Source organism: Podarcis filfolensis (assembly GCF_964270895.1).
Source record: "Podarcis filfolensis genome assembly, chromosome: 5".
In the NCBI taxonomy this organism is placed as follows: Eukaryota; Metazoa; Chordata; class Lepidosauria; order Squamata; family Lacertidae; genus Podarcis; species Podarcis filfolensis.
The window spans coordinates 56835644-56859246 of record NC_139608.1 but is presented as its reverse complement, the minus strand read 5'-3'; the positions used below and the strand labels follow the sequence as shown (position 1 = coordinate 56859246).

The following is a 23603-nucleotide window of genomic DNA, read 5'->3' as shown; positions in this document are numbered from 1 at the left end:
CAGGGACAGTCCCCAGATTTACAAATCAGTCCCCTGACAAAATCCTATCATTCCAACTCATTTCAATGAAGTGTCCCTGGATTCATTGAAAAAAATCTGGTAACCTTATTCTAGAGAGACTTTAATTTTGAAGGGGGCAGGAATTCCTTTTCTAGTACTTCTTTCTTCCTTTTCTTCCCTTCTCTAGTTCTGGCCACCAGTAGCCATCTTGTGGAGAATAGCAATGCAAGCAGCACTACAAAAACTTCCCCATGTGCCTTTTTGGTGCCCCACCAGGACAAATCTTGCATTTGTACCATGATACTGAGATTGCCAGAGCTGTCATTAAACCATGTGAAGTGCCTGGATTTTTTTGAATAATGCAACTTTTAGTTCAGTACAAACTTAAGGAATTTAGAAGCTTAATTTCTCCACTAAACACACACATATACACAGCCTTGGTGAAAGGGATCAGATTAAAGTTACTGAGCCTTTATGGCTTACTTTTCAATTAGCATCCCAGAAGGAATTTGTTCAAAAATGCTCCAAGATAAAGAGCCCCATAAACCAAGAGAGTTAATAGAGCTCTGCCTTCTCAACCTGAAAATAATTGAGGTGGTCATCAAGGATGGCTGCATGAGTGCATACTCTGGGGCAGTTTGCTAGTTATGTACCTTTTTTATGTTGCTCTTTTCGAAACATGGCTGTCAAAGCAGTTTACCACAAGAGACAATCTGCGTACACATAATTTTCCCCAAACTACAGTGCGAGCATGTGTTTTATTTTGTTCTCAGCGAGCTTTGCTCTTGGCCGGAGGTGCTTTCTTCTGCTCCATCATTTTCTTGTAAAATGAAAGGAAGACAGAACAGGAGGGTATTCTACTAATAGGTAAATTGCCATATATTATAGGTAGGTGCTTGTCCCCCACCTTTTCCCAGTTGTCCTTACTGTAGAGGTGAAGCACACAATGGACATATTGATTTATTATTTTAACAGTGCAGATGCTGGCTGAAGCCATGACGTCAGCTATTTAAAACATGTTCTCTTGATGTACTCACCTGGTGAACTATTTAAGGAGTTTGAGACAAAAGGTCCATTCTGGACGAAGACTGTCTTCCTATTTAATATGTAATAACAGTATTGTGAGCTCTTTCAAATAGTTGCTAACAACTTTTTTCAATCAGGATAGATATTTTTATATGGGTAATAATGAATGCACCAAATTCACCAGGGTTGGTGAACCTTGATCCTTCAAATGTTGTTGGACTTCAGCTGCCATTAACCCCAGGCAGCACAGTCAACCATTATGGACCCTCCAACATCTGAAGGGCTGTAGGTTCTCCATCCCTGAAATACATAAAGGATTTGGGTGGCTGGCTATGCTCATAATGTTTTTCTATTTGACTGTGACTGTGGAACCAATCTGAACCAAATATAAATAAATGTAAAGAGATGCCATCTTAGATGAGTTTTCACCAGGGGGCGAGGTGTTTGTCATGTATGCTATTTTAGAGGCAAAGAAGATATGAGAGGATGGATTTCAGTTCCAGCTCCAATCCAGGAGCCTGAAGGGGCTCCTCATTCAGAATCTAGAATCAATGAAATGTGTTGTGCCTTTGAAAACCCCTTTTAAAGAAATATTCCGCGCTCATTGTCACAGTTTGTCTCTATAGGCTCCCCACTGAGTTGCATTAAGCACAGCACAACACCCCAGCAATAATTTGAAATGCTTGTGGAAAAGCACTGACAAACCCACACTTAGGTTCACTTAAAGGCACAATAAAGAGCTCATTTATTCCTCATGGATGACTGCATACAGCAGCTTTCCCCAACTGGATACCCTTCAGATAGTTTGGATTACAACTCACATCTGCTCCAGCAAACATGGCTCTGCAAGCTGGGCAGTGCTATTTTTCTAGAAAAAGAGGTGCCAGAATTCACCATGAACGCCTCCCTTGTTCTTTTACATTGGCAATGGTGCCCACCTGAGAGGTGTCGGAACTGCGTTCTGGCAAATTCCGGCTGAAAAAAAGCCGAAGCTGCAGATGATGAGAGTTGAGGTTCAAAACAGCTAGAAGACACCAGGTTGGGGAAGACTTAAAAAAGAAAGTTTAATATCTTTTTGGTCACTGTTCTGATATAGTGTATTTTATTATTGTTGCCAGCTGTCACAAGTGCAAGATTGCAAATTTTTTTTAAAAAAAATGGATAAAGCATATAAGCTTTCTTGGAACATCTGATTCCACCCCCACCCTCCATAATTTTGAAATTGGTTGGCTTTGAAATATTTACTTCAGAATAAGCTCCATGGAACACAATGAAACTTACTTTATAGTAACCATGCTTATGATTGTACTGTGTGTCAAATCTGAGATGAACAGATTCCACCCCAGTGAAGCCTGGAATCAGTTCAGGAATGGAATCATAGCCAAAATATCCAACATTTTAATCTGGGCTCCAAATGTAGTCAAGATGAGGCCTGTGCTGGGCCTGTCCAGAAGATTCATGGCCTTATTGCTTGACCATGATATTTGGGCTGCACACCCTGGATGCCTCACACCCTTCAGTTACCTTTACTCCATCAGTTAGCATACTCCAAACACACACACTTTGCAGAATCTACCAGAGGCCTAGTATAACTCAATTAATGGCATGGTAGGCACAGTTGGATCTGAGGCAGAACAAGATCACTCAGCATGGGAAAAGTTTTTCATGCTATGGAGAAGATGGTAAGACCTATTTGCTCTGTTCCCATTCGCTGTCACCACTGCCAATGTATGTGTACATTGCCAGAAACTTTACACTGGCCACAGAAGAGGCAAAGTAGTAGCAGCCAGCCCAAAGCAGCGTGCAAAGTAGTTTCATGCTGTATTTGTATGATGACCCACTTCTGCATTCCATAATCCTTTGATTTTTGATCTTGAACATGCACCCTTAAATGACAATATCATGCTCCCTTGCTATAGTTAAAGCTAGCTGAGGTGGGAATGACAGAGACAGATGGAGAAGCATCGTGCTTGCTAACATGATCTTAAAAAGAAACTCCCTCCCACACAGAATTATTTTTTTTGTGGTCACTGCTCACTTCCAATTATGTTGTACCATTGGCTAATGTCTGTTGTCAGCTAGAAACAAAGAGCACCAGAGGAAAAAAAAAACCCACAAGTTCTAAGCAGTGAAATTGTTTCTTTCTGGTACTACAATGGCCTACAGAAAAAGAAAACATTCCTGCTGAAGTTACATAATTATGTGTTAGATAACCCTGTCAGAATCCCAGGGGAGGCCCAGCATTACGGCTTTGTTCCCATTATAGATCAGTGCCCTCCTGTCAATTACCTGCCAACTTTAGGTCACACTGCTCTGGGGACATACCTTTCCTGAACTAAAAGCAAGCCAATATTTGTACTGAAGCTCCTTCTAAATAACAGCCTACAGTCAGTGGGAGAGCAGAAGTGGTAAAATCCGTTTTGCAAAATGCAGCTCAATAGCCAGGCAGACATGCAGGTGACAGAATTGGCTGTTCACAACCTTACAAAGGCACATTCCACTCTATTGGATGAAACAACAAGCCCTTTTTGCCTGTAATTCCAAACACTATGTAAAGGAGGAGGGTCAGAAATTGATTTTTAAACCATTTCCCCCCCCCCCCAGGATTCTAATTTGTTGGAAGTCTAAAGAGTTCAAAGCATATTATAAAGTAGATTGTGTGCCCCGCCCCCCCGCCGGACAATCTCAATTCTGATTAAAAGCCGATTGGAGCAGAAAATAGTTTGGGGCTAAGAGTCAGAATGTAGGTCTAGAGGAAACTGTTGTTAGTTTTATTGATTTGGTTGTTGTGGTTTATGTTGGGCCCCATCCTGGTACTGATGAAGTTATAAGTTAGCTAAGCATTATAAGCTATAAGGTATAAATAAATAAAAATGATGACCATGGAGTCAGATTCAACTCATCCTACAACTGTAACATTTTACCTTGGCTGATTATGGACAGTCCAGTCATTTTGTGTAACAGTGGGACATAACAAGCAGAACTTCCAGGGGCTCTTTTACTGAGACCTCTGTGTCATAATAATGAGTAGCTAAATACATCATTCTGATGTTTAAAAAGATTGTTGGAAAAAAGCAGGTCAGCAATTGCCAGTCATTATAGGCAGCTTCACAGGCTTGAATGCCCAGTGGAATGAAAGGAGGAGTAAAATATACAGTAGCAAGCATATTCAGTAAATGTGACCATATCCTGCATGTCTACAAGCTCACATTGTCTACACCATGTGTGCAAACAACCCACATGTATAGTTTATATGTTCACACCTTTAAGGAGGAAGCAACAATGCCTGTGTAAGTCTCATCAGCAATAAATCAGATCAGCCTGTAAGTCACACCTCTCATTTTAGGATGATAAAGCAGAACTGCTGAGGGAGAGGTGCAGGCTTCATGAAGAATCAGAAAGAGAAATACTGAGAGAAGTAGGAAAGTGGAGAGAAGGGGAGGGAGCTGTTGGGGCATGTTTCCTCTTGCTCAGAGATAAAGAGGGTGGAACTCTTTAAAGCAGCGTCTAAAGAAAGGTGAGAGGAGAAAGGAGATTTGGAGGCAGGGAGCGCTCACACTTTGAGTAAATAATAGTCAACAAAAACAGATACTGTTTTCATGGTGTGAGACAAAAAGTTCTGGTGGTGAGTCTATAATGAGATTGGTGGGATATTAAAACCAAAAATTAAAATAGGAAGCAGGTTAAAAGATAAAGGATAACTCCAGGATTCAGTGATGAAAATGGAGTCTGAGTTCTTGTAGCTAGGGTCCCACCAATATACTTCGAAGGAAGAGTATTTCATGTTCTGAGGATCCTCTGGCTGGGAGGTGATGGATAAACCTAGAGTGAATCTAATGATACCCAGTGTGGAACTCACATAGATCAGGGTCTTCTACCATGATCCTACTCCTCCTATATTTATTCACTCTACATGCCTTGAACATGTGAGTACAACTATAATCTTACTATTGTGGTCATATACTCTGCCACACAATAATTCTGCTGCCAAAAAGTGACATTATTATGTTGCTTCTTTCCTTAAGCAGTGAAGGGCTCAAGTCTTCCCAAAAAGACAGGCTCAAAGTGGCAGACATAATTCATATGGAATATATTGGTTATGTGTTGGTGGAATTTTTGAACAACCAAAGTAGGAACAGACCTCATCCGCAGTATGCCTAGGCTGGATTCATGCTGAAGTGAAATCAGGACCCTGGACAGGAACGAGAGTACCATGGACAGTGATCTTGCCATTGAAAGCAGGGAAAACAAGTTACCGAACCTTAGCTTTGGCTTGCAGCAATTGCCAGAGGTTTATTGTATGGCTTAGGAGAAAGACTGAAGGTGTGCCTTCTAAGTGCTACACCTTTCTCCTCCTCCTCCTCCTCAATATGGCTCAAGACAGCTTACTGTTAAAGGGCTAGAACCCTTTAGTTGGTAGTCAATTGCTCAGAATCCATAGACAAAGATGTGTCCTCAGGAATCTGGTGCCAGCAGATTTACTTCAGCAGGTCCCTGGGTCTGTCTCCTCTTTGGAGTTACTATTGTTTGGGAACAATGGGGCCACGAGAGTATCGCTTTGTTGTACACTTACTTGTTAATTATCGGCACATTGACAGCCACAAGAATTTGTGAAGGGATCAGAATAAAGCTACACAATTTCACACACCCAGATATTAAGGCCAATCTTACGGAATGGTGTCTCTTTTTCTAAAAGGAAAATCCATAGCCTCAAAACATAACTTGAGGAATTTTCATGACAGCTAAGGGCAAAACAACCACAAGAGTAAAAAAAAAGACACAGCTATTTCATCTGCATAGTACAATGCAGTTGTGCTTTCAGAGATACACCTTCTTTATGATTTCAAACATTTCAAAAAGCATCTTCATGTTTCAAAGCAGAGATGTGTTTATATTCTGCTATTCTTTGAAATGTTAATTTGCAGGGCCTTGTTTTAAAAAGGAGTTTTTAAATCGCCTTCCTTTAGGAAGAAGTGGAGATGACGGATGCTTACCATATTATACTGCGGCAAAGGTACATATGCAGCTGGGAACTACAGCCAGCCCTGGCCCACTGATTCATGCTTAATAAGTACAATTGCATGCATTCATTGAGTGCAAATTGCATGCATGTAATTTTACATGTGTAAAAATGTAACATGTGAAACAGCAATGACTTGAAAATAAAACCAGTGAGACATCCTTTGGATTAAGTCTTGCAAAAACTTCCACCACTTGTTGAACCTTAGAAAGAATTAGTAAGTGTTCCCATTCAAGGTTCCAGCAAGCCATGCCCACTTCCAGGACACTCCAGTTCCCATCCCCTTTGGGTTCTACCTGTCTTTCAGTGGCCACTGAGCCATGGCCATGGGCTCCCATGGGGAAGCTCTCCCAAATTACTTTGTCCTTCTGCAAACCTTGAGTTTCCTCCAAAGCTGCCTCTATCTCTGCCTTGTACATGGATGGTGCCATGTTAGCTATATAAGGAGTGGCACTGGGAGAATTGAGTTTGCTGTTAAACAATCTGGAACAAAGAAAGTGATTTTGTGAAGAATGTGATAGTTTTGGTTTGTGGGTTTTTTTTTTTAAAAAAAGCTCAACATACACATTGGTCAGAAAGCTTTTACAATCTCCTGCAGCAAGTGTATTGCATGAATAGAAATGTGGTGTGCAATGGGTATTATTATGCTTTTCTAATGGACTTCCAATTGCACTGAAGCGGTAGTCAGTCTGTTTAAAGGATCCATTTATGTTGAATGAATTCTAGCAACCGGAATAACATGCTACTCTTGGCTATAGCTGTGAATGCTGGCTTCCATCAATTAGCATAGTTGTGCTTCAGGTGATGAGAGCCTAGCTTAGAAAAATAACAGCCTTACTACAAAACTGGCAGGAGAGAAAGGCACTTAAATGTTTACATGCAGTAGAATGACTATGGGTCGTTCCACTTAATAATTATAGGTTCTCCATAGGCAAAGTTACAAAGCTGGGAACTGACACTGCAAGTTTGGTCGCAGATGTTGAGACCCAGCAGTCATGACCTTAGGGTCAGACTCTCCCTCTGCAGGGGATGAGCCTGGGGATTCAGAGCAGGACAGGGAACTGCAGTTAGGGGCATCCCCAGATGTACCTAACCAAACAGAAGTACTTGCACGAGAAGAACCCTTTGTGCCAGTACTTCTCCAGCCTGAGGATCTTGTGTTACATGCCTCTGACTTGGCAGAATCCAGCCCTAGCGAGACTGAAGTAGGTTGACCCCTTTTAAAGGAAGAGGTAGCAATGCTGACTTTAGGCTCAGCCTGATGACTGTTGCTGAAGCAATAACTGAACTCTGCTCTTAGAGTCTCCAGTCTGAGCCTTGCCCAGGGTATCATTGAAACCTTGCCTCACCTCTGTATTGCTGAGGCATTGCTCAATACAGAACAATAGCTGGAAGTCAAAATGGAGCTCATACCACACAGATTGAGGTAGTCTGGATCCAGATAGGCAAGCGGGCAGAGGGAAATTTCTTTGGAAACATCCACTCCTCCAAGCTACTGTGGGATGTTAAAGTGCTAGCCTCCCTAGAAGCATAGGAAGCTGCCTTATTCCAAATTAGGTCATTGGCCCATTTAGCTCAGAACTGTCTGCATTGCATTGACTGGCAGCACCTGTCCAGGGTTTCAGATGGGGGAATTCTCAGCCATGCCTGGAGATGCTGGGGATTGAACATGAAACCTTCTGCATGCAAAACATACGCTCCAACACTGAACTATGAATGATTCAGTGTCCCTCGCAGTTGAGTGCCAGGCTCTATCGTCTTCTTATTAGGAGGTACAAGACTACACACTGCCAGATATGTGGCTTGTTGAGGATGTGTTAGGGTGATATGAAAGTCTGGGGAATTTGTGTGTGGTGAATGAACTGAAAAAATTCTGTCAATAAATCAGATTTTCTGCAATACAGCCTTTGATTATCTCTAAGCATCTTATTGGTTACATTCTTTTTTGTGTGTAAAGGTTATTTACCAGTAAGCTATAAAAAAGCAGTAAGCTATAAACATAGAATTATATTGAGAGAGAGAGAATACATATGCTTGGTATGTATTCTTTTGCTTTTATCCTAGTGGATGATTGGAAAGAGTTCTTTTGACTTCTGTTGTTGCATTCAGAAAAAAAGAGTATGTTGGCTTTCCCCCATTAATTAAGTGCAGAGGTTTTGATTGTTCCAAGTTGTGCACCTGCCTTCAAGCAGCTGTGGATGTTGCTCATCCACACATTCATTTTGTAATGTCCACAGCCACTCTTGCATGAATGGCCCCTAGAATGCATAGCAACCCAGGAAAATGCCATATGCTGCTACATCTAGATCAGAATTATCTGCAATGAGTGGCAGCAACTCTCCAGGGTTTCAGGCTCTACCACGAGATGCCAGGAATTGAATCAGGGACCTTTTGCATGCAAAGCAGGTGGTTTACTGCTAGGCTGTGACCCTTTGCCTAATTGTGGGTTGTTTCTCTCCATTATGGTGTTAATCGTTTGTGGGAGACATAAGTTGGGTCCATAAATAAAAACATTTGCAAATAACAAGTACCTTGCAAATTTACAACAAATATTTCAGCTTGCTAGCTCCCACCTCCCACAGCCAACAAATAAAATATAATCTCACTTTTCAAGTGAGAACACGGATCAGGATTTTTATTATTCACTCCTGCTCTTTCATAACTAATAGCACAAACATTGAGCTAGGAAGTTTCCCTTTCATTTCCCCCTACAATCTATTTTCTTCTTCTATTGGCCTCCCTCTGGAGTAGCTATTGCTAAGTGTGAATAATACTTCTCCCTCTTGGGTTATTTTTGTTGCCATCTAAGGTTCAAAAGTGGTTTCTCTCCAATGCCTGTTTAAAGTTTTTCCAACATAATGCCCTCAAGTGAGCCAGGACATACTTTCGAGAGACACCAAATGTTAAAAGGCCTTTTAAAATCCACTGCAAAGCCCTCATTTATCTCCGGAAGGTCAGTGAAGTTATTTATGAGAAATTTGACCTTTGGAGCTCCTATTTACATTTTGCTAACATTCCCCTCTGGACACATATATCAATGGCAGAGAAAATGACAGCACACAAACCACTCCTTAGTAATAAACTACATGGCAAATTTAATAAATAACTGCTGTAAAACGTCAGTGGAAGGAAGCAGGATCCATGCTGGCTTCATAGTAACATCACTGCATGCTGTTTTTGAATGCTTGTCCTATTGGCAAAGTACTTGCTGGTTGTTGTTTTTTTAAAAGTACTCCATTAATTTCACATAGCTATTCACTTCCAAGCAAGCTGTGTGCATCACCCTTCTGAACACATACATGCAAAAAGGGTCCAGGAATAAAACCTTGCACCCAGCTCCTGGGTGTTCATGGTATTCTACAACGGGGTGGGCAGAGAAAACAAAGCAGATACCACAATCTTGAAACATGTCCATTCCAGTTAGAGAACTGTGAGTAGCATCAGCCAAATTAGGTTTAGCATTGTAATCTCAAGCAACATCTTTATTTAGGGGTGGGGACAGAATCCAAGCACTCCTTACCCTAACCCTAACCCTCAGTGATCAGAGATGTCAAGTGATGACAGTGCTGATCATAGCAGTTGTTTATTATTATTATTATTATTCCAGTGGGGAGATCCTCATGTGCAATGCACAGAATGATCTGTGGGTAATATATTAATAATATAATAATTTTTTATTTATACCCCGCCTTTCCCAGCCAGAGCTGGGCTCAGGGCAGCTAACACCAGTAAAATTTCAAGTGAGCCCTGCGGAAAGATGTCAAGTCCCGCAGGGCCCTAGTCTCTTGTGACAGAGCGTTCCACCAAGTTGGGGCCAGTACTGAAAAGGCCCTGGCCCTAGTTGAGACTAATCTAACCACCTTGTGACTTGGGACCTCCAAGGTGTTGTCATTTGTGGTCCTTAAGGTCCTCTGTGGGGCATACCAGGCAAAACGATGCAGTTGGTGCTCTTTTGACATTCCCCAGCTCGTACCTACCTGATGTTATAAAATGTGACATCATACCAGCGCTGAGGGGAAATGTGAGGGTATAATGGAACTTGAGTTTTCAGCATGATCCTAAGACCAATTGCCCCAGCAAAATGTGAAGAATGTCACAGCAAATTTATTGTCAAAGCCATATGTCATACCAAAAGAACTGCAATGTCATAAAACAAGATGCAGTGCAGGTGTCACCAGTCTGTTTTTCTTACCTTAGAATGCAGGTAGACCGCCAAGATGTTTAGGACTGTGGATGCCAGGCTGTTTTTTAAAAAAAGATTTTACAACTGAAAACTGTTAAAATTTAGCACTCTTAAAAAAATTTATATACTGTTAACATTAACAGAAAAATAAATACTCAGCATTAGCTGATCATAAATAATCTGCAGTGACTTTTTCCTAATACTTTCATTTGAGGTGCTTGTAATGTCAAACTACTGAAAATTCTGAATTAAGCTAGTTTAGAAATGCATTCTGAAGCTTTCAAACAGAACCCAGAAACATTACAAAATGGCTACACTTCTATATTTGCAAGGTTTGATTAAATGCAGCAATGCATGCAAAAGTGCCTGGGAATCGTTTTGGTTGCCCATTAATTTCCACTCATTGTTTGTCAGTCCCGTGGTTTTGTCTAAGTGTTTTTAAGTTAGAACAGATCTGGTTGCTCAGTTTTGCTAAGTTCTACACCACTGCTAGCATGATCTGTCATTGTTTGCCAAAATGACGGGAATGGAAAACTTAAATTAAATTGTGATTACAGCGCTCAGTACATAACTGAGAATAGTCATCAAGAAGAAGAATTGCTTTGAAACCAGAGTAATACCCAGGGTGGGAGCCCTGCTGACAGAACAAATATATTCATTAACCAAAAGATGGTGAACCAAGGGAGCCAGATAAACTTATTTAGCTGAAAAAGGCGTGTGTCAAATACCCTCCAGCTAACTTCAGTGCTTCAACAAGACCCTTTCTCTCCTGTAACAACCAGGCTTTGATCTCTACTCTACAGACCCAGTAGAGCTTGGAGCTGGTTCCAGTGTGGCACAGCTGTATGCTACAGAACAGACTGGCTAACTCTTTCTATTAGCCAGCAGCTGGATTAGCAAAGGCAAATCATGAACCCAGAAGGCTGGGGTGGGGAGAGATTTGGCCAAATGCCTCACCATGCTGTCCAAAATGTGCTTGGCAACTAGCCAGCCACTGCTGAAGCAGCAGTATCAATTTCTGCTCTGTCCTGTTTCTCAGGCAATGCAGCTGTAAGCTTAATCCAGTTCTGGCTAGGTTGGCCAGCAATTCCCAGTCCAGTAATTCTCTTAGATTGGGTGCTTTACTCTCATTCTTTAATTCCACCCAAATTTGGACACACCACCACCTGTTCTTGGTCTAAGTTGGAGTCTAGACACAACAGCTGAAGAGGGATGACCTTCTCCCATGTGTGACTGGCAGCATGTCACCAAGCCACACCACAGATCAAGACCCAGTACAGCCACAGTTAGCTGAGTCAGCTGCTTATGAAGGACAGCAGATTCGAAGGGGAACCTGGTCTGCTCCCAGGGCATCAGTTAGAAGACCATGTGTGGCTTCACTCATCAACATCTGGGCCTATTAAGGTGAAGACCATTCACTTGGGCCAGAAGCATCACAAAGCACATAGTGTTTGTCATGCTGATCAAAATGGTGTACAGGGCCAACTCACTTTTGCCCTTCTTTGGCAATTTCCCCCAATGGTTGCTTTACATTGCATGCTGCTTGCCAATTAACATTCATGCTCAATGGGTACAAGATGACCACTAGCAGCACTTTCCCCAAAACATTAAACTAATTAAATATAACTTCATGCATAAAACACTCTTTTGCACTTCTAATTGTCACTTTGTATGGGTCTTGGGGAAAGTGATGCATGTCACTACCTCATGCATATTGAGGATGGAGGTTAATCTGCAAACAGCAAATCATTTGCCTGGAATGTAATTTTGCTTCCTGGCAACATATCAACATAGGTCCAATTCAAATTTTGAATAGCTTTAGTATTAACATTTATTATATACTAACTGTCGGTTATGTACTATTCATTTTGAACTGCTTGGTTTCCAATCATTTGTTTATTAATTTTATTAATTGCTTACCCTGTCAGGTTTGCAATTAAACAAGTGCTGCTAATGAACATTATTCTCAAATCAACATGTCACCTGCAGAAAAAAAGCCAAGGTTTTTGATCATAGAACCACCATGCAGGGATAATGGCATCCCAATTTTGTGTGGACAAAGCGTAGGATTTGTCAGAGTAAGAGAACAGAAAACTTCCAGCAATATAGGGAAAGTGTGATTTGACTGATGGTGCTGGTTATACATATGTTTCTCAGCATATACTGCAGCTCCAAAGTTTGGTACTTTGCTGTTTCCTGGTCTAGAAATTGAAGGAAATGTAGCATCCCATTCAGCATTCTGAAATAAATCATGCAAGGATATCATTGGCAGTACTGACATGACACAATATTAGGGACAGTATGGGCTACCAACATCACCAAGCCTTGTAGATGCTATAAGATCATTGGACTCTACTGCAAATGGACAAATCCAACTTCAGTGTATTTATTGTGATAGATGTAAAAAAGTTCTACTGACAAAAGCATCAACATTCAACCTTAACTACTGAGTGATAAACATTGTGAGAGAGTTCAGAGACACCAAAGTCTCACAAAACTGCCATTAGATAGCAATTCATTTGCAGTTGGTGCAGGTTATTCTCTCAAGTGGTCTTACAAAGTTATACAGGTATGCAACTCCAAGGCCAAACTTTCAGAAAAAGGAACATAATGATAGCACATTATGTGGTATTGCTCTATTTGTATAGATAGCATGAAATATCTGTTTCCAAGTTGTCCAATCTTAGTATATACATAGCTCAATTAAAAGAACTAGGTGCCAACATGTTGAGTCCTGTGATTGAAATATCTAGGATTTTTGATATCTCTGAACATCCTGGTCCAACCTTTGTGGATTATGCCTGTCACCACAAGCAGAATGGACTCATTGCACAAAATTGTCTCACTGGTGTGAAGAGGGTAATGCCTTTGTTTGAAGAGCTGCACAAACCTTTTCTAGAAGACATTGAAGAAGAGAGAGCTCTTCAGGGTGGCAACAGTACAAAGACATTCAACGATGTGCAGGATATTGAATGAGCACAGTTCAGGAAGCTTTGGCAATGCAAGACTTATACACTGAGTGAAATTACTGATACATTCTCAAATAACTATTTGCTGCAGTTTGGAAAGAGTGCTGTGTCCAAACAGAAGAGAGTACTGCTGTGAGAGTTCTGAAGTAAAAACTATCCATCACTTGCTGGTCACACTCAGATTGCAAATATTTATTCAGACATGGCAGCCAAGCTGTTGGAGAAATCAGGTATGGAACAAAGCAGCAGTTTTTGCAGAAACATCTAATAACCATCCCAGTGTCAATGCATTGGTAACTGGTGATTTGACTTCATGAATATGCTCAGCACTGGTGTTTCTCAGACCTTTCTGGTCTGACTTGGTGGCTGTTGTTTTTTAACCACATATATCAAATCAGGCTTTGACTTGCAAACAAACCAGGTGCTGTACAGTGCATGGACCACAAAGACAGCCTGCAAATAACTGTGTGAAAGAGGAGGCACAGGTGTGAAACATAGATCAGCTGCTGCCAATCTATTGACATCACCTCTAAAAACTGATGAAACCGAGAGTGATCTATTCATGTTTATTGCAGAGGTTATATCAAAAGATAGCTGCAACAAACTTCTGACCAGCACATGTGGAGAGCATATTATTAACTAGTTATTTCCAATGTCAAGTCTTTCTGACACTAGTAATGTTGCTCCTCTCAACCAGGAAGAGGCAGATTCTAAAATTATACTCAGCATTTGAGATTACACTCAGTTTCCTTCAGAATACTGATCAGGACTGTTGATTCTAATACTCTAGCCCTTGCCATTTCATTTTTCTGCTTATTCCCTTGGAAGCTGGAAGAACTTCACATACCCGATACAGGGAAGACAAATATCTTGCAAGCCTTTTATACATTTGCTGGTGAAATACTCTGCTGTTATCACCAGAAAAGGAAAACCAAAGCATGGGCAATCTGGTGAGATTTCAGATGTAGCAGGGAGTTCTATTGTTTAGGCAACTTCAAACAGCATACTGTGCTTATGTATGACTGCAGCAGTGAATGGATATCAGTTAATTAAGAAACAGAAGTGTCCTTTTCAAGTGGACACATTCCACTTACTTGAGATAGCATATAATGCATGTCATTTATTATTATCAATAAAGCGTTGTATATGGTTAAGTTTTACTCAAAGTAAGCTTACTGAAAGTAGTGAATATAACTAAATCACATGCTTTAATTTCAGTGGGTCTCCTCTAAGTTAAAAGTACCATTGTACCTACCTGAAAGGTAGATTTGCTTGTCCAGTGCAGCATCCCTGGGTTGGGCTTACATGCGCGTCTAGTGGACAAAAGCAGGAATAGGTATTTCAGGAAACAGGCTGCCCCCTCCTCAGTTTTGCATATTTGCCAAGCTTGAACCGTCTGGAACTCAGAATAGTGTTAACCTATTTCCTACAACAAGTAAAGACCATAGAGCCAGTGGGGCAAACAGAAGTGGAGTCAGTGTTGCAGACCAAGAAAGGTGTGGTCCCAGTGATGTTACGAGGTGAAGCAGACAGGCATGGTAGGATGAACTGAGGTTTAGGATGACTTATGAAACCTATGCAATACCTGTTGGAGATGCTAATCCGAAGCCATTGGTCTGTTGTCCAGACCAACAGAGTATGACCAAATCTCTACAAATGCTTGCAGAGGTTCCTCCATCCAACTACTGGTGGCGTCGCTAGCAATTTCTAGAGTTCTTTGTGGGCGGGGCAGGTTGGAGGAGTTGAATTTGTTTCCCTGCTGCCCCTTGAGGGAGAAACTCAGTTTATTCCAATCTTGTTTATGTTTGCAGTCTCTTGGTCCACCTTCCTATCTGTAGGAACGAAAGGACTGGTTCATCTGGTATGGAGTGCAGCACTTGAAGTAGCAGCATTCCTCTCAATTGGGTGACAAGCACTTTCCGTTTGCCTTTAGATTCTAGGAGGATATCTTTGAGTGCCTCTTCTCCAAAGAGGTTTGAGCCTTGGAGTGATGCTGTGGAAAAGTTTGTTTTTGATGCAGTGTCAGCTTCCCACTTTTTCCATTCATAAGGTTTTAATTCATATGGAACATGCTGCAAATTGAGAAGCATATATGCTGGCATCAGCTATAAAGGATGCTGCTTAAGTAAGGGTTGGCAAGTGCGTGGAGGATTCTGTTCTGGTTTTGTAAGGAAATATTTCAACCAGGCATGGAATGCTCTAGCAAACACTGACACTTCAGGTGATGAGAGAGGGCTGCTGTTTTGTGAACACGCCTGAAGGTGAAATCCAGGCTCCTATCAGTGTGGTATCTTTAACTGTGCTTCTCCATCCTTTGGTAAAAGATCTTTTGAGGAAAGTGAGTAGACTGATTTGTCCACTAATGGGAACTTCAGGAGGTCCATGAATTCTGTATCCATCATGTAATGTTTATTGGCAAGCTGTACAGACTTTCTAAACGGCATAGCAGTGTTCCACTCTGCTTTAGTAACTTTCTTGATAACTGCAGGAGTGGGAACAAATCTAGGAGTTGGCTGGGGGTCTGCTGAAGAAATAATGTCAGCAGTTTGCTCTGTTGACTTGGGAGCCAATCCCAGAGCAGCTAGGGTGCAGCATAGCAATGACATAGAGAGTGTCTTGGAACATCCTGTCCAGTGGGGGTTCTTTGATTACTGAACCCTCACTCCATTCATCATCATCTTGCTCTGCCAAGGCAAACAAGTCAAGCCCCGAGGATTGGGAGGTTTGAGTGTGAATGGACTCATTCCCATAGTGATGGGAAAGGTGTTAGGTGAAGATGGAGCTGTAGATTCTCCAGATAATGCTTGTTGCTGGCTGTGATTCTGAATTTTTGCAGATTTAGCAGCTCTGCGTGTGGAAGTAGATTGGGGTTGTGAGGGCTGCTGCTGCTTTGGAGTAATGATGCTCACCTGCCTTGATAAGGATCCTATTAATGTTTCTTTAATTTACCATAAAATTTACTTAGATAATTGGAAGAACTGAGCTGGGGGAAGGGGAGGGAGATCCCTGTTCTTGGGTGAGTTGTAGAAGGACAAATGGGATGATCCTCAAAACACAAGAACCCATCTTCCCCAGAGGATGGAGGGGGATCTAAAGGCCTGTGCTACAACATGAGCTGGGCTAGCCTCCTCTAGCTCACTGGGCTGAGCAGGCAGTGGCTGGGAAGCAGCTGGGGGAGCAAGGTCAGATGGTCTTATGTTGTCTCTCCAGTGATGGGCCTGTGTCCTCTTCCAACCGAGACTGCAGTTGCACTGCATTAGCAGTAGGCCTCTGGAGATGCTTGGTACTACGTAAGTCCTTAAGGGGTTTCTGAGTCTCAACATTGCTCATCAGGGTCTGATGTGTGCCCAAGAAGGGCATCTCACCCTATAAGGGAGGGCAGAGACTTAGGAGGGATAAAGGGATGCCACATGCAACCACTGTGAGGAAGCAGTGGGTCCAAAGATCTGGCCTGGCCTGCTCATGAACATTGGGCCTGACGAGGTCTTGGTGGGAATTCCAAAATATTGCAGTTGGATGAGTGGGGGGAGATCAACCCATACCTCTTAGAAGTCCAGAATCAGAGACAGAAGCAGGAGAGGAGGGAGGCAGATATTGGTCAGGCTTGTGAAGAGGCATGGGTGTTTGCCCCTCCTGTTGCTGCAAGATCCCCTTCTGCTGGTCTCCCAGAACCAAGAGGCATAAAGCGGGAAGAGCAAAGACACATGCAGGTGCAGTCTCTGATTGCTTGGGGAGGGGGACCCTGGAGAGGAGGCTACAACCAGCTGTGGGGAGGTGGGGATCTTTAGTCTTGGCAACTGCTTCATGGGGGCCAAGACCTGAGTTGCTGTACTCATTAGACCTGACACTCCTGTGTGGATGCTGTTTTGCTAATAAAGAGTAAACTCAAGCTTTCTCTGTGTGATTTATTGCTGGCTCGTGTCTGTCATTAGGATTGTTGTAGGCACGTTTCAGCACTTCTCTCTTCCACACACTCTCCCTGGTCACCAAGCCCTGTTACCTCTTCAGCTTCTGACATCTCCTCCTCCCAGTCTTCTCCCTTGTCTCTCTCTGACCACTCATCATTGTCCCACCTCCAGTCCCTGGGCTCTGAGACTTCTTCCCTTGGGCAGTGCCCCAGCTACTTCCTCCTACCATTCCCATGTCCAACCAGTCCCTGACACCTAAAGCCAAAACTGAGCCTCCACAAAAGTAAATGGAGGATTACAAAACGGTAGAGCTGCAAAGGTCCAAGTTCCAGGGTGGAGGATGATCACCACCACTGCTTCAATTGGTCTGTGAGGAGCTTCCGGTGTCCCAGCCTGCTGTGGATCACTGCTAAAAATATCCACTGCTGCAGCGACCAAGAGGTTAAATTGGAAAAATGGTAGCCACTCATGTCTCCCTCTCCGAAGCCAGACAGTAGGGAAGGGAAAGAAGAAAGATCTAAAATCTATTTTTTGTTCTGTTTTTTAGAGACAGAAGATAAGAATTAACAAGGGAATGAAAAAAAATGAGAGAGTCAAGAATAGAAACTAAGCCAAGATGAAGAAGAGGAGCAGAAAACTGAGGAAGGGCCAGCTTATTTCCTGAAAATCCTACTCCTGCCTTCGTCCACTAGAGGCACAAGTAAGCCCAACCCAGCGCTGCTACACTGGTAAGTGAAATCTTAGTTGAATGCCACCTATTCTTAATAATGGTAATAATATTAACAGATATACTGTTTAATGCCAAAATAAGCTTCCAAGTGGTTTACAAAGCATAAAAACTGATTACACATACATTTAAATATAAATATCCATAATTAAAACACGCAGTAAAGCAATCCCATTAACATATAACATAGGAGACACAAGTCAAGGGAGTTCATTACATAACACTGGTGCTACTAGTAAAAATAAAACTCTGGGTCTGCACAAAGTGATAAATCATTAGGCCATCACAACGCTAACCAGGTTCCGTTTCTAGGTTGCTCATATTTGGGGGGAAATCACCGAAGGAACCAAAACGTAAGAGCAGCTCTTTAGGATAAGACCAGAGGCATATCTAGCTCAGCATCCTGTTACTCGGCATGGCTGATTTGATGCCTGTAGGGAGTCCAAAAGCAGGACATGAGCAATAGCCAGTTCCCAGCAACTGGTATTCAGGGACATACTGCTCCTGTTCCTGAAGTTGGCATTAAGTCATAATGACAAGTAGCCACTGATAGCCCCTATCCTTCAAGAAAAGCAGCCTTATCATGGGGTTGGAATCTGAGTAACATGGGATAGAAACCATTGCAGGTTACTCTTCCACAGTTTTAGGATTCTTGTTGTGAACTAATTCACATTAAAACAAGAAAGACAAATCTGGAAAGTCTGTTTGTTAGAAGAATGAATTGCAACTCCAGCATCTTTGCTCAAGGACCTTGTTGCGATCAGATTTTTATTCCACCCCACCTTCCAAAAGAGCCCAGTAACATGTCATTGACGACAATGAAATTATACTATTTGATGCTGTTATATATCTTGTTACTTAGTTGTTAATGCTGATAGTACCTTAGGATAGCTCACTTCTATTTGCCAATTTCCATGACAAATTATTTGAAATTCACTTATCACCCGAGCAGCCTAGAAAACTGTTATCATTACCTAAGAAAGCCAAATTTATGTTGGACCTGGATCCGGTATTAATCCACTTAAAAATTATGAATTTGAGCCAAATGCAATCATTCATAGTGTGAGCAATTCTTTTCAAAGGTGACTTGAACAGCAATACTGGTGTGTGTGTGTGTGTGTGTGTGTGTGTGTGTGTGTGTGTGTGTGTGTGTGTGTCCATGGTCACATTGGGCCTAGTGAAAGCCATGGCTTATGTCAAGTCAGTCTAAAACTTACATTATCCATCAATTACATATGTTGGATGCTGTAAGACTTGTGTGTTAGGGGAGGAAAGTTTGAATTAATACAAAATGTGATTCAATTATTTCTCTTCTTCATGGGCAAACCTCATTAACCATAATTATTTGAGTCTATGTACTGAGGTTTTCATTCCACCAATCTTTTTCGAAAAACTGGGGGAAAGTTAATACTTGCCATCAATGCTATCTCATCTAGAATAGCTCCCCTATTATTGTAGCTACCATTTATGAAAAGGCTATTTATCCCTAAAGCCCCACTCTCAGGTGTCACATGAGAAATGGCGATTGTAAGTCCAAAACTTAGTTTAAATCCATACACAAAATACAAAATTGGAAAGAAAGGAAATTGAAATGTCAGGGCGACTGGACCTTGCAGATAAAATGCAGCGTATTAGGACTGAAAGTTGAAGATTAGAGTGGTGGTGATGGGGGAACACCTTTAGTATTCTGTCTCCTTTTTATACTTCTGAGGCAAGTTCTCTCTCTTGTGTATGTGGCATAATTTATAGTGTGGCAGAATCCAGTTGTGAAGTGAAGAATGTTTTGCTTGTAAAATTCCATATCCATGGGGTTGGACTGAATGTCACTGCTGCCAGTGAAAAAAACAAAAGCAAAAGTGATCTAGTATTAATTTCCCCCCAAGGAAAACTTGGGATCAGGAAAGAACTGTTGTTTTTTGTTTTAGCCACAACAAAATAAGAACCACAAGGTTGCCTTGCTGGAGCAGATCAAAGGCACAACTACACTTAAAAATAATGTTGGAAAACACTCGGGGAAAAATTCCTCCTAACTTTGCTTGTGACTTTTCTGTCAGTGGTGGATATAGCAACAGGCAAGTAATACCTCCTCTTTCCCCTGATGCTTGGAGCACTCCTGGAATTAAGAGATATCAGGAGAACTATAGTTCTTGCCTCACATTGAAGCAAATATTACAAGTTGCTGAGGTTTCACTTTGGAAAGTTTGCATTCTGTCTCCAGCAGGCACCTGTGCTGAAGTGGACAAATAGGACATAAAGATGATGCTCAACCTTTATTGTGTGCTCTAGCATTGACTGCTCAGAAGTGTAGTATCTTAACATGATGGTTCTGTTTACTTATCATGGCTAATAACTAGGTACAGATAATTCCCCGTGAATTTGCCCAGTTCTTTTTGAAAAGAGAAGAAAACTCCCTGTTGATTCTATGCTGTCTCCTCTCATTGAACGAGAAAGAAAATGTGTCTTTTCAGTGATGCTGGTCCTGCTGTAAATTTAACAGCTAATCCTGGTTTTTTTTGTAGTTGGTTTTATCTCCTGCAATTGCCTTTTGTTGTCGTTTGTTTTGTGTTGTGATATAATGTTGTTTAGTTTTCAAGTTATGTAAGCAGCCCCTGGCATTGCATGTATGTGGGATACAAATTTACAAAAAAAACCCCAACAACCAAAAACTTTAAACCTGCAACTTTTCTTAAAAAACTTTCGAAAGTAGCTTGGGATATGGCATGGGACTCTGATGCTCAAAGGGTAGAAAAATTCAAAAATCCCATTGGCCATGCAAAAGCGCTTGGGCACATCAGATCTTTGGATTCCAGTCTTAGCCTTTATGATAACAGGGATCTAACTGAAGAAAGCATTGTAATACATTAACTGACTTTTGTATGCTTCTTCCATTAGCTTGCTGTGAGTTTTGATACTTGCCTAGTTTTCCGCTATTTCCTTCATTTATACAGCCACCACGTAATAAGAGTTCTCCCTCTGAAGCATCTGACACCCCTTCTGGGGATGCTCATGAATAGGGTGGGCTGTGGCATGGGGTTTTAGACAGAAGGGGAGGAGTCACCCACAAATCAGAAGGGGTCACCTTCCATGAGCAGAGCCAACTTCACAGCCAAGCCCCTTCTAGTGCTTTTTGGGATCCAAGCCATTACACTAGAGATTTTACAATTACAAAATCAGTATTCTGTGGTTGATGAGAGCCCAAAATACTCTACAGCTGATTACCATAATGAATTAAACAACTGTTAATTCAAACTAACAAGAAGACTTCTTATTTTCTTAGAGAAAATATTTTAAAATAATTCTTTATTTCTGAAGAGAGTGAAATATTAAAACTATTGTTAAGGTTATAAAGGTTGTTGATGATAAAAAATAAGTACATTGACAAGTTTTAAAAAGTTAGTTTTTTTCTGGTTTTCTCATAATTGCCCAATATTTTCTGAGTTCAGTTACTGGGAATAACACGCATGTTAGCAACTTATACATTTTCATTGGTTACCAACATTTAAAATGCTGTAACACATTTGAAAGTACATAATACCATCATTACTTTAAAAGCAGGCACAGTGAAATGAAACAATTTGCAAGTCCAATAATATATACAAAATGGCTGTACATAATGGCACAACTGTAAATCAAGTACAACTGTTAGGTTTGAATTTTTGTTCCCAAAAGCTCTCCCCTTTCCTATTTTTTTTTTAAGGAAGCTCAAGATTTCTTCATTTGCATACATGATATTTTCCATAAATTAACAACTTTCCAGGAGTTTAAAACACATTCTACACTAAAATCCACACAAAATCAGGCTCAGCCAATGGTTGGTCCTTATTCTGTTACAATGGAACTTCAAAAAGCTATCGGCCTATGAGAGACCAACATTAATGGGTAGCCCAGAGCAATTATAAATACTCTTCACAAATACTTCTGTTTTCCTATTTCCTTGACAAAGAGTACAAACCTATGATACTAAGGTACACTGCTTACATTAGGCCAATATTTTAAAAAGGATTGTGAATGCCAGTGCAATGACAGAGTGGACTGTTCCTCTTATTAGTCCCAATGCAACTTCTTAACTATAGTTTTAAGATTAAAATTTCAGAAGCCAGCAGGAATGATTTTTTACATTTTAAAAAAATGGCTGCAATAATATGTTGTCACTTAACAATACACCTGTGCTTTGGAATACAGTTTGGGTTCATAATCTGTGACCTTACGTAGAGCTATCAATCTTGCTCTGAAAATGAGAACTATTGCACTATGTTAGATGCTCTGATGCTGAGTGGTGTTAAAACACTGTGTACATCTTTAGGGAAAATAAATTTTACAAGCTCAGTCTTTGGAGGTATCCACTCTCTTGTTCACTGGACAATTCCAGAATCCACAGAGGTTTGCTTCCGAGTAGTCTTTGGAGGAGGCGGAGGAGGAGTTTTGCTTGGTAATGGAGGTGGCAATTGCTGGAAGACAAATTTGGAACAAAATAGCTTATTGAGGAACCAATTCTATAGCAACTGGTCAATTCAGATGTAATTTCTTACAGACTGCTGTGACGTGCAAGATAAAGCGGTGTACTCATTTAATTCCGTTCCAACTTTGGTCTTATGAACAGTGTTTTGCTGCTTGATGTTAAGTCTAGTGTTTAATACTGACACTAACAGGCTTCACAGGATTTATTAACTAACTTTGTTTCAGAAAGGTCTGCTATATAAGTGGCTAACTTCTGACTTTATTGGTCTTTATTAACCATCTTAGCCCTAAGCATTATCGAGTTGAGAGACCGATGCTGGAATACTTTCTCTTCCCTTCTTTTATGACCAGTTTCAGGTCTGCTCTTTGAGAAACGTCTTTTTTTTTTTTGCTGTACGAAAAGGGTGGACTAGCCATCTACTTGCCACCATATAGTAATTAAAGCTTACTAAATGTTAAAATATTTAGCTGCTGTGAATGGCATTATGCTTTGAGCTCTAGGAAATGACAGGAGCCACCAGTTAGCTTGATCAAATTAAAGACAGGAGCATAGATTAGACCTGTGATAAATTACTTACTCCCATAAGGATCAAGCTATGCGGCCGATGACAAAAATCTATACTGTCAGGATAATGTCAAGCTATTGCAGAATTGCACACATGCTGCTTTCAGGTTCATTTTTCAACAGCTTCATTAAGAATGCAGCCAATGTTGCTTCTTTGCTGGAAGGCTGTAGTGATACTGCAGCATCCTATATAGCAGTTATCTTAGCCCATCGAGTGAACATAAACTCTCCCTTTACATTTTACTGTCTGACATCTTAATACCACTTTTACTACTTCACCCCCTCCATTTTTTATGTTTTCTCCCCCTCTTTTGCATTTCACTTTTCATATGGTAAATCCATTCAACACTTTTCTCATATTGCTAGCAGGCCTGCTTCTAAACAGAAAGTTATAAAAAATGTTATCCATGCTACACAATCTCAGTGACTATCTTGGGGATGAATCCAGACACGTAGAGTAGACCCACTGAAGTCTACTCTTCAATCTTGATGATTTCAGTGGGTCTGCTCTAAGCATGACTTTTTTTTAAAAAATATTTTATTAAGGGTTTTCTTGTTTTACAGTGTAAGTGTAATGCCTCGTATTTTTTTTTTCTTCCATGTAACAATTTTACAAATCTGTTTCATTTGATGAGGCATTAGGGAGAGAAGAAAAGAAAGAAAAAAAAAGGGAAAGGGGGTGGAGGGAGGGGAGATGGATGGGGGTGGGGTCGGGTAGCGGTGTTTCTGTTATGCTTAATGTATGTA

The 23603-nt window shown here is 41.1% G+C and overlaps 1 protein-coding gene across 3 annotated transcripts in view; it reads right to left on the bottom strand.

The window, feature by feature from the left end:
• Positions 1 to 21116: 21116 nt before the first annotated feature.
• DOCK1 (dedicator of cytokinesis 1) overlaps positions 21117 to 23603 on the bottom strand; it is a 347244-nt gene continuing 344757 nt past the window's right edge. For all 3 annotated transcript variants that reach the window (XM_083616828.1, XM_083616827.1, XM_083616829.1), the window contains one exon: positions 21117 to 22281. In XM_083616828.1, coding sequence (XP_083472954.1) covers positions 22186 to 22281 — 96 coding nt within the window. In that variant the 3' untranslated portion in view covers positions 21117 to 22185. The remainder of the gene's footprint in view (positions 22282 to 23603) is intronic.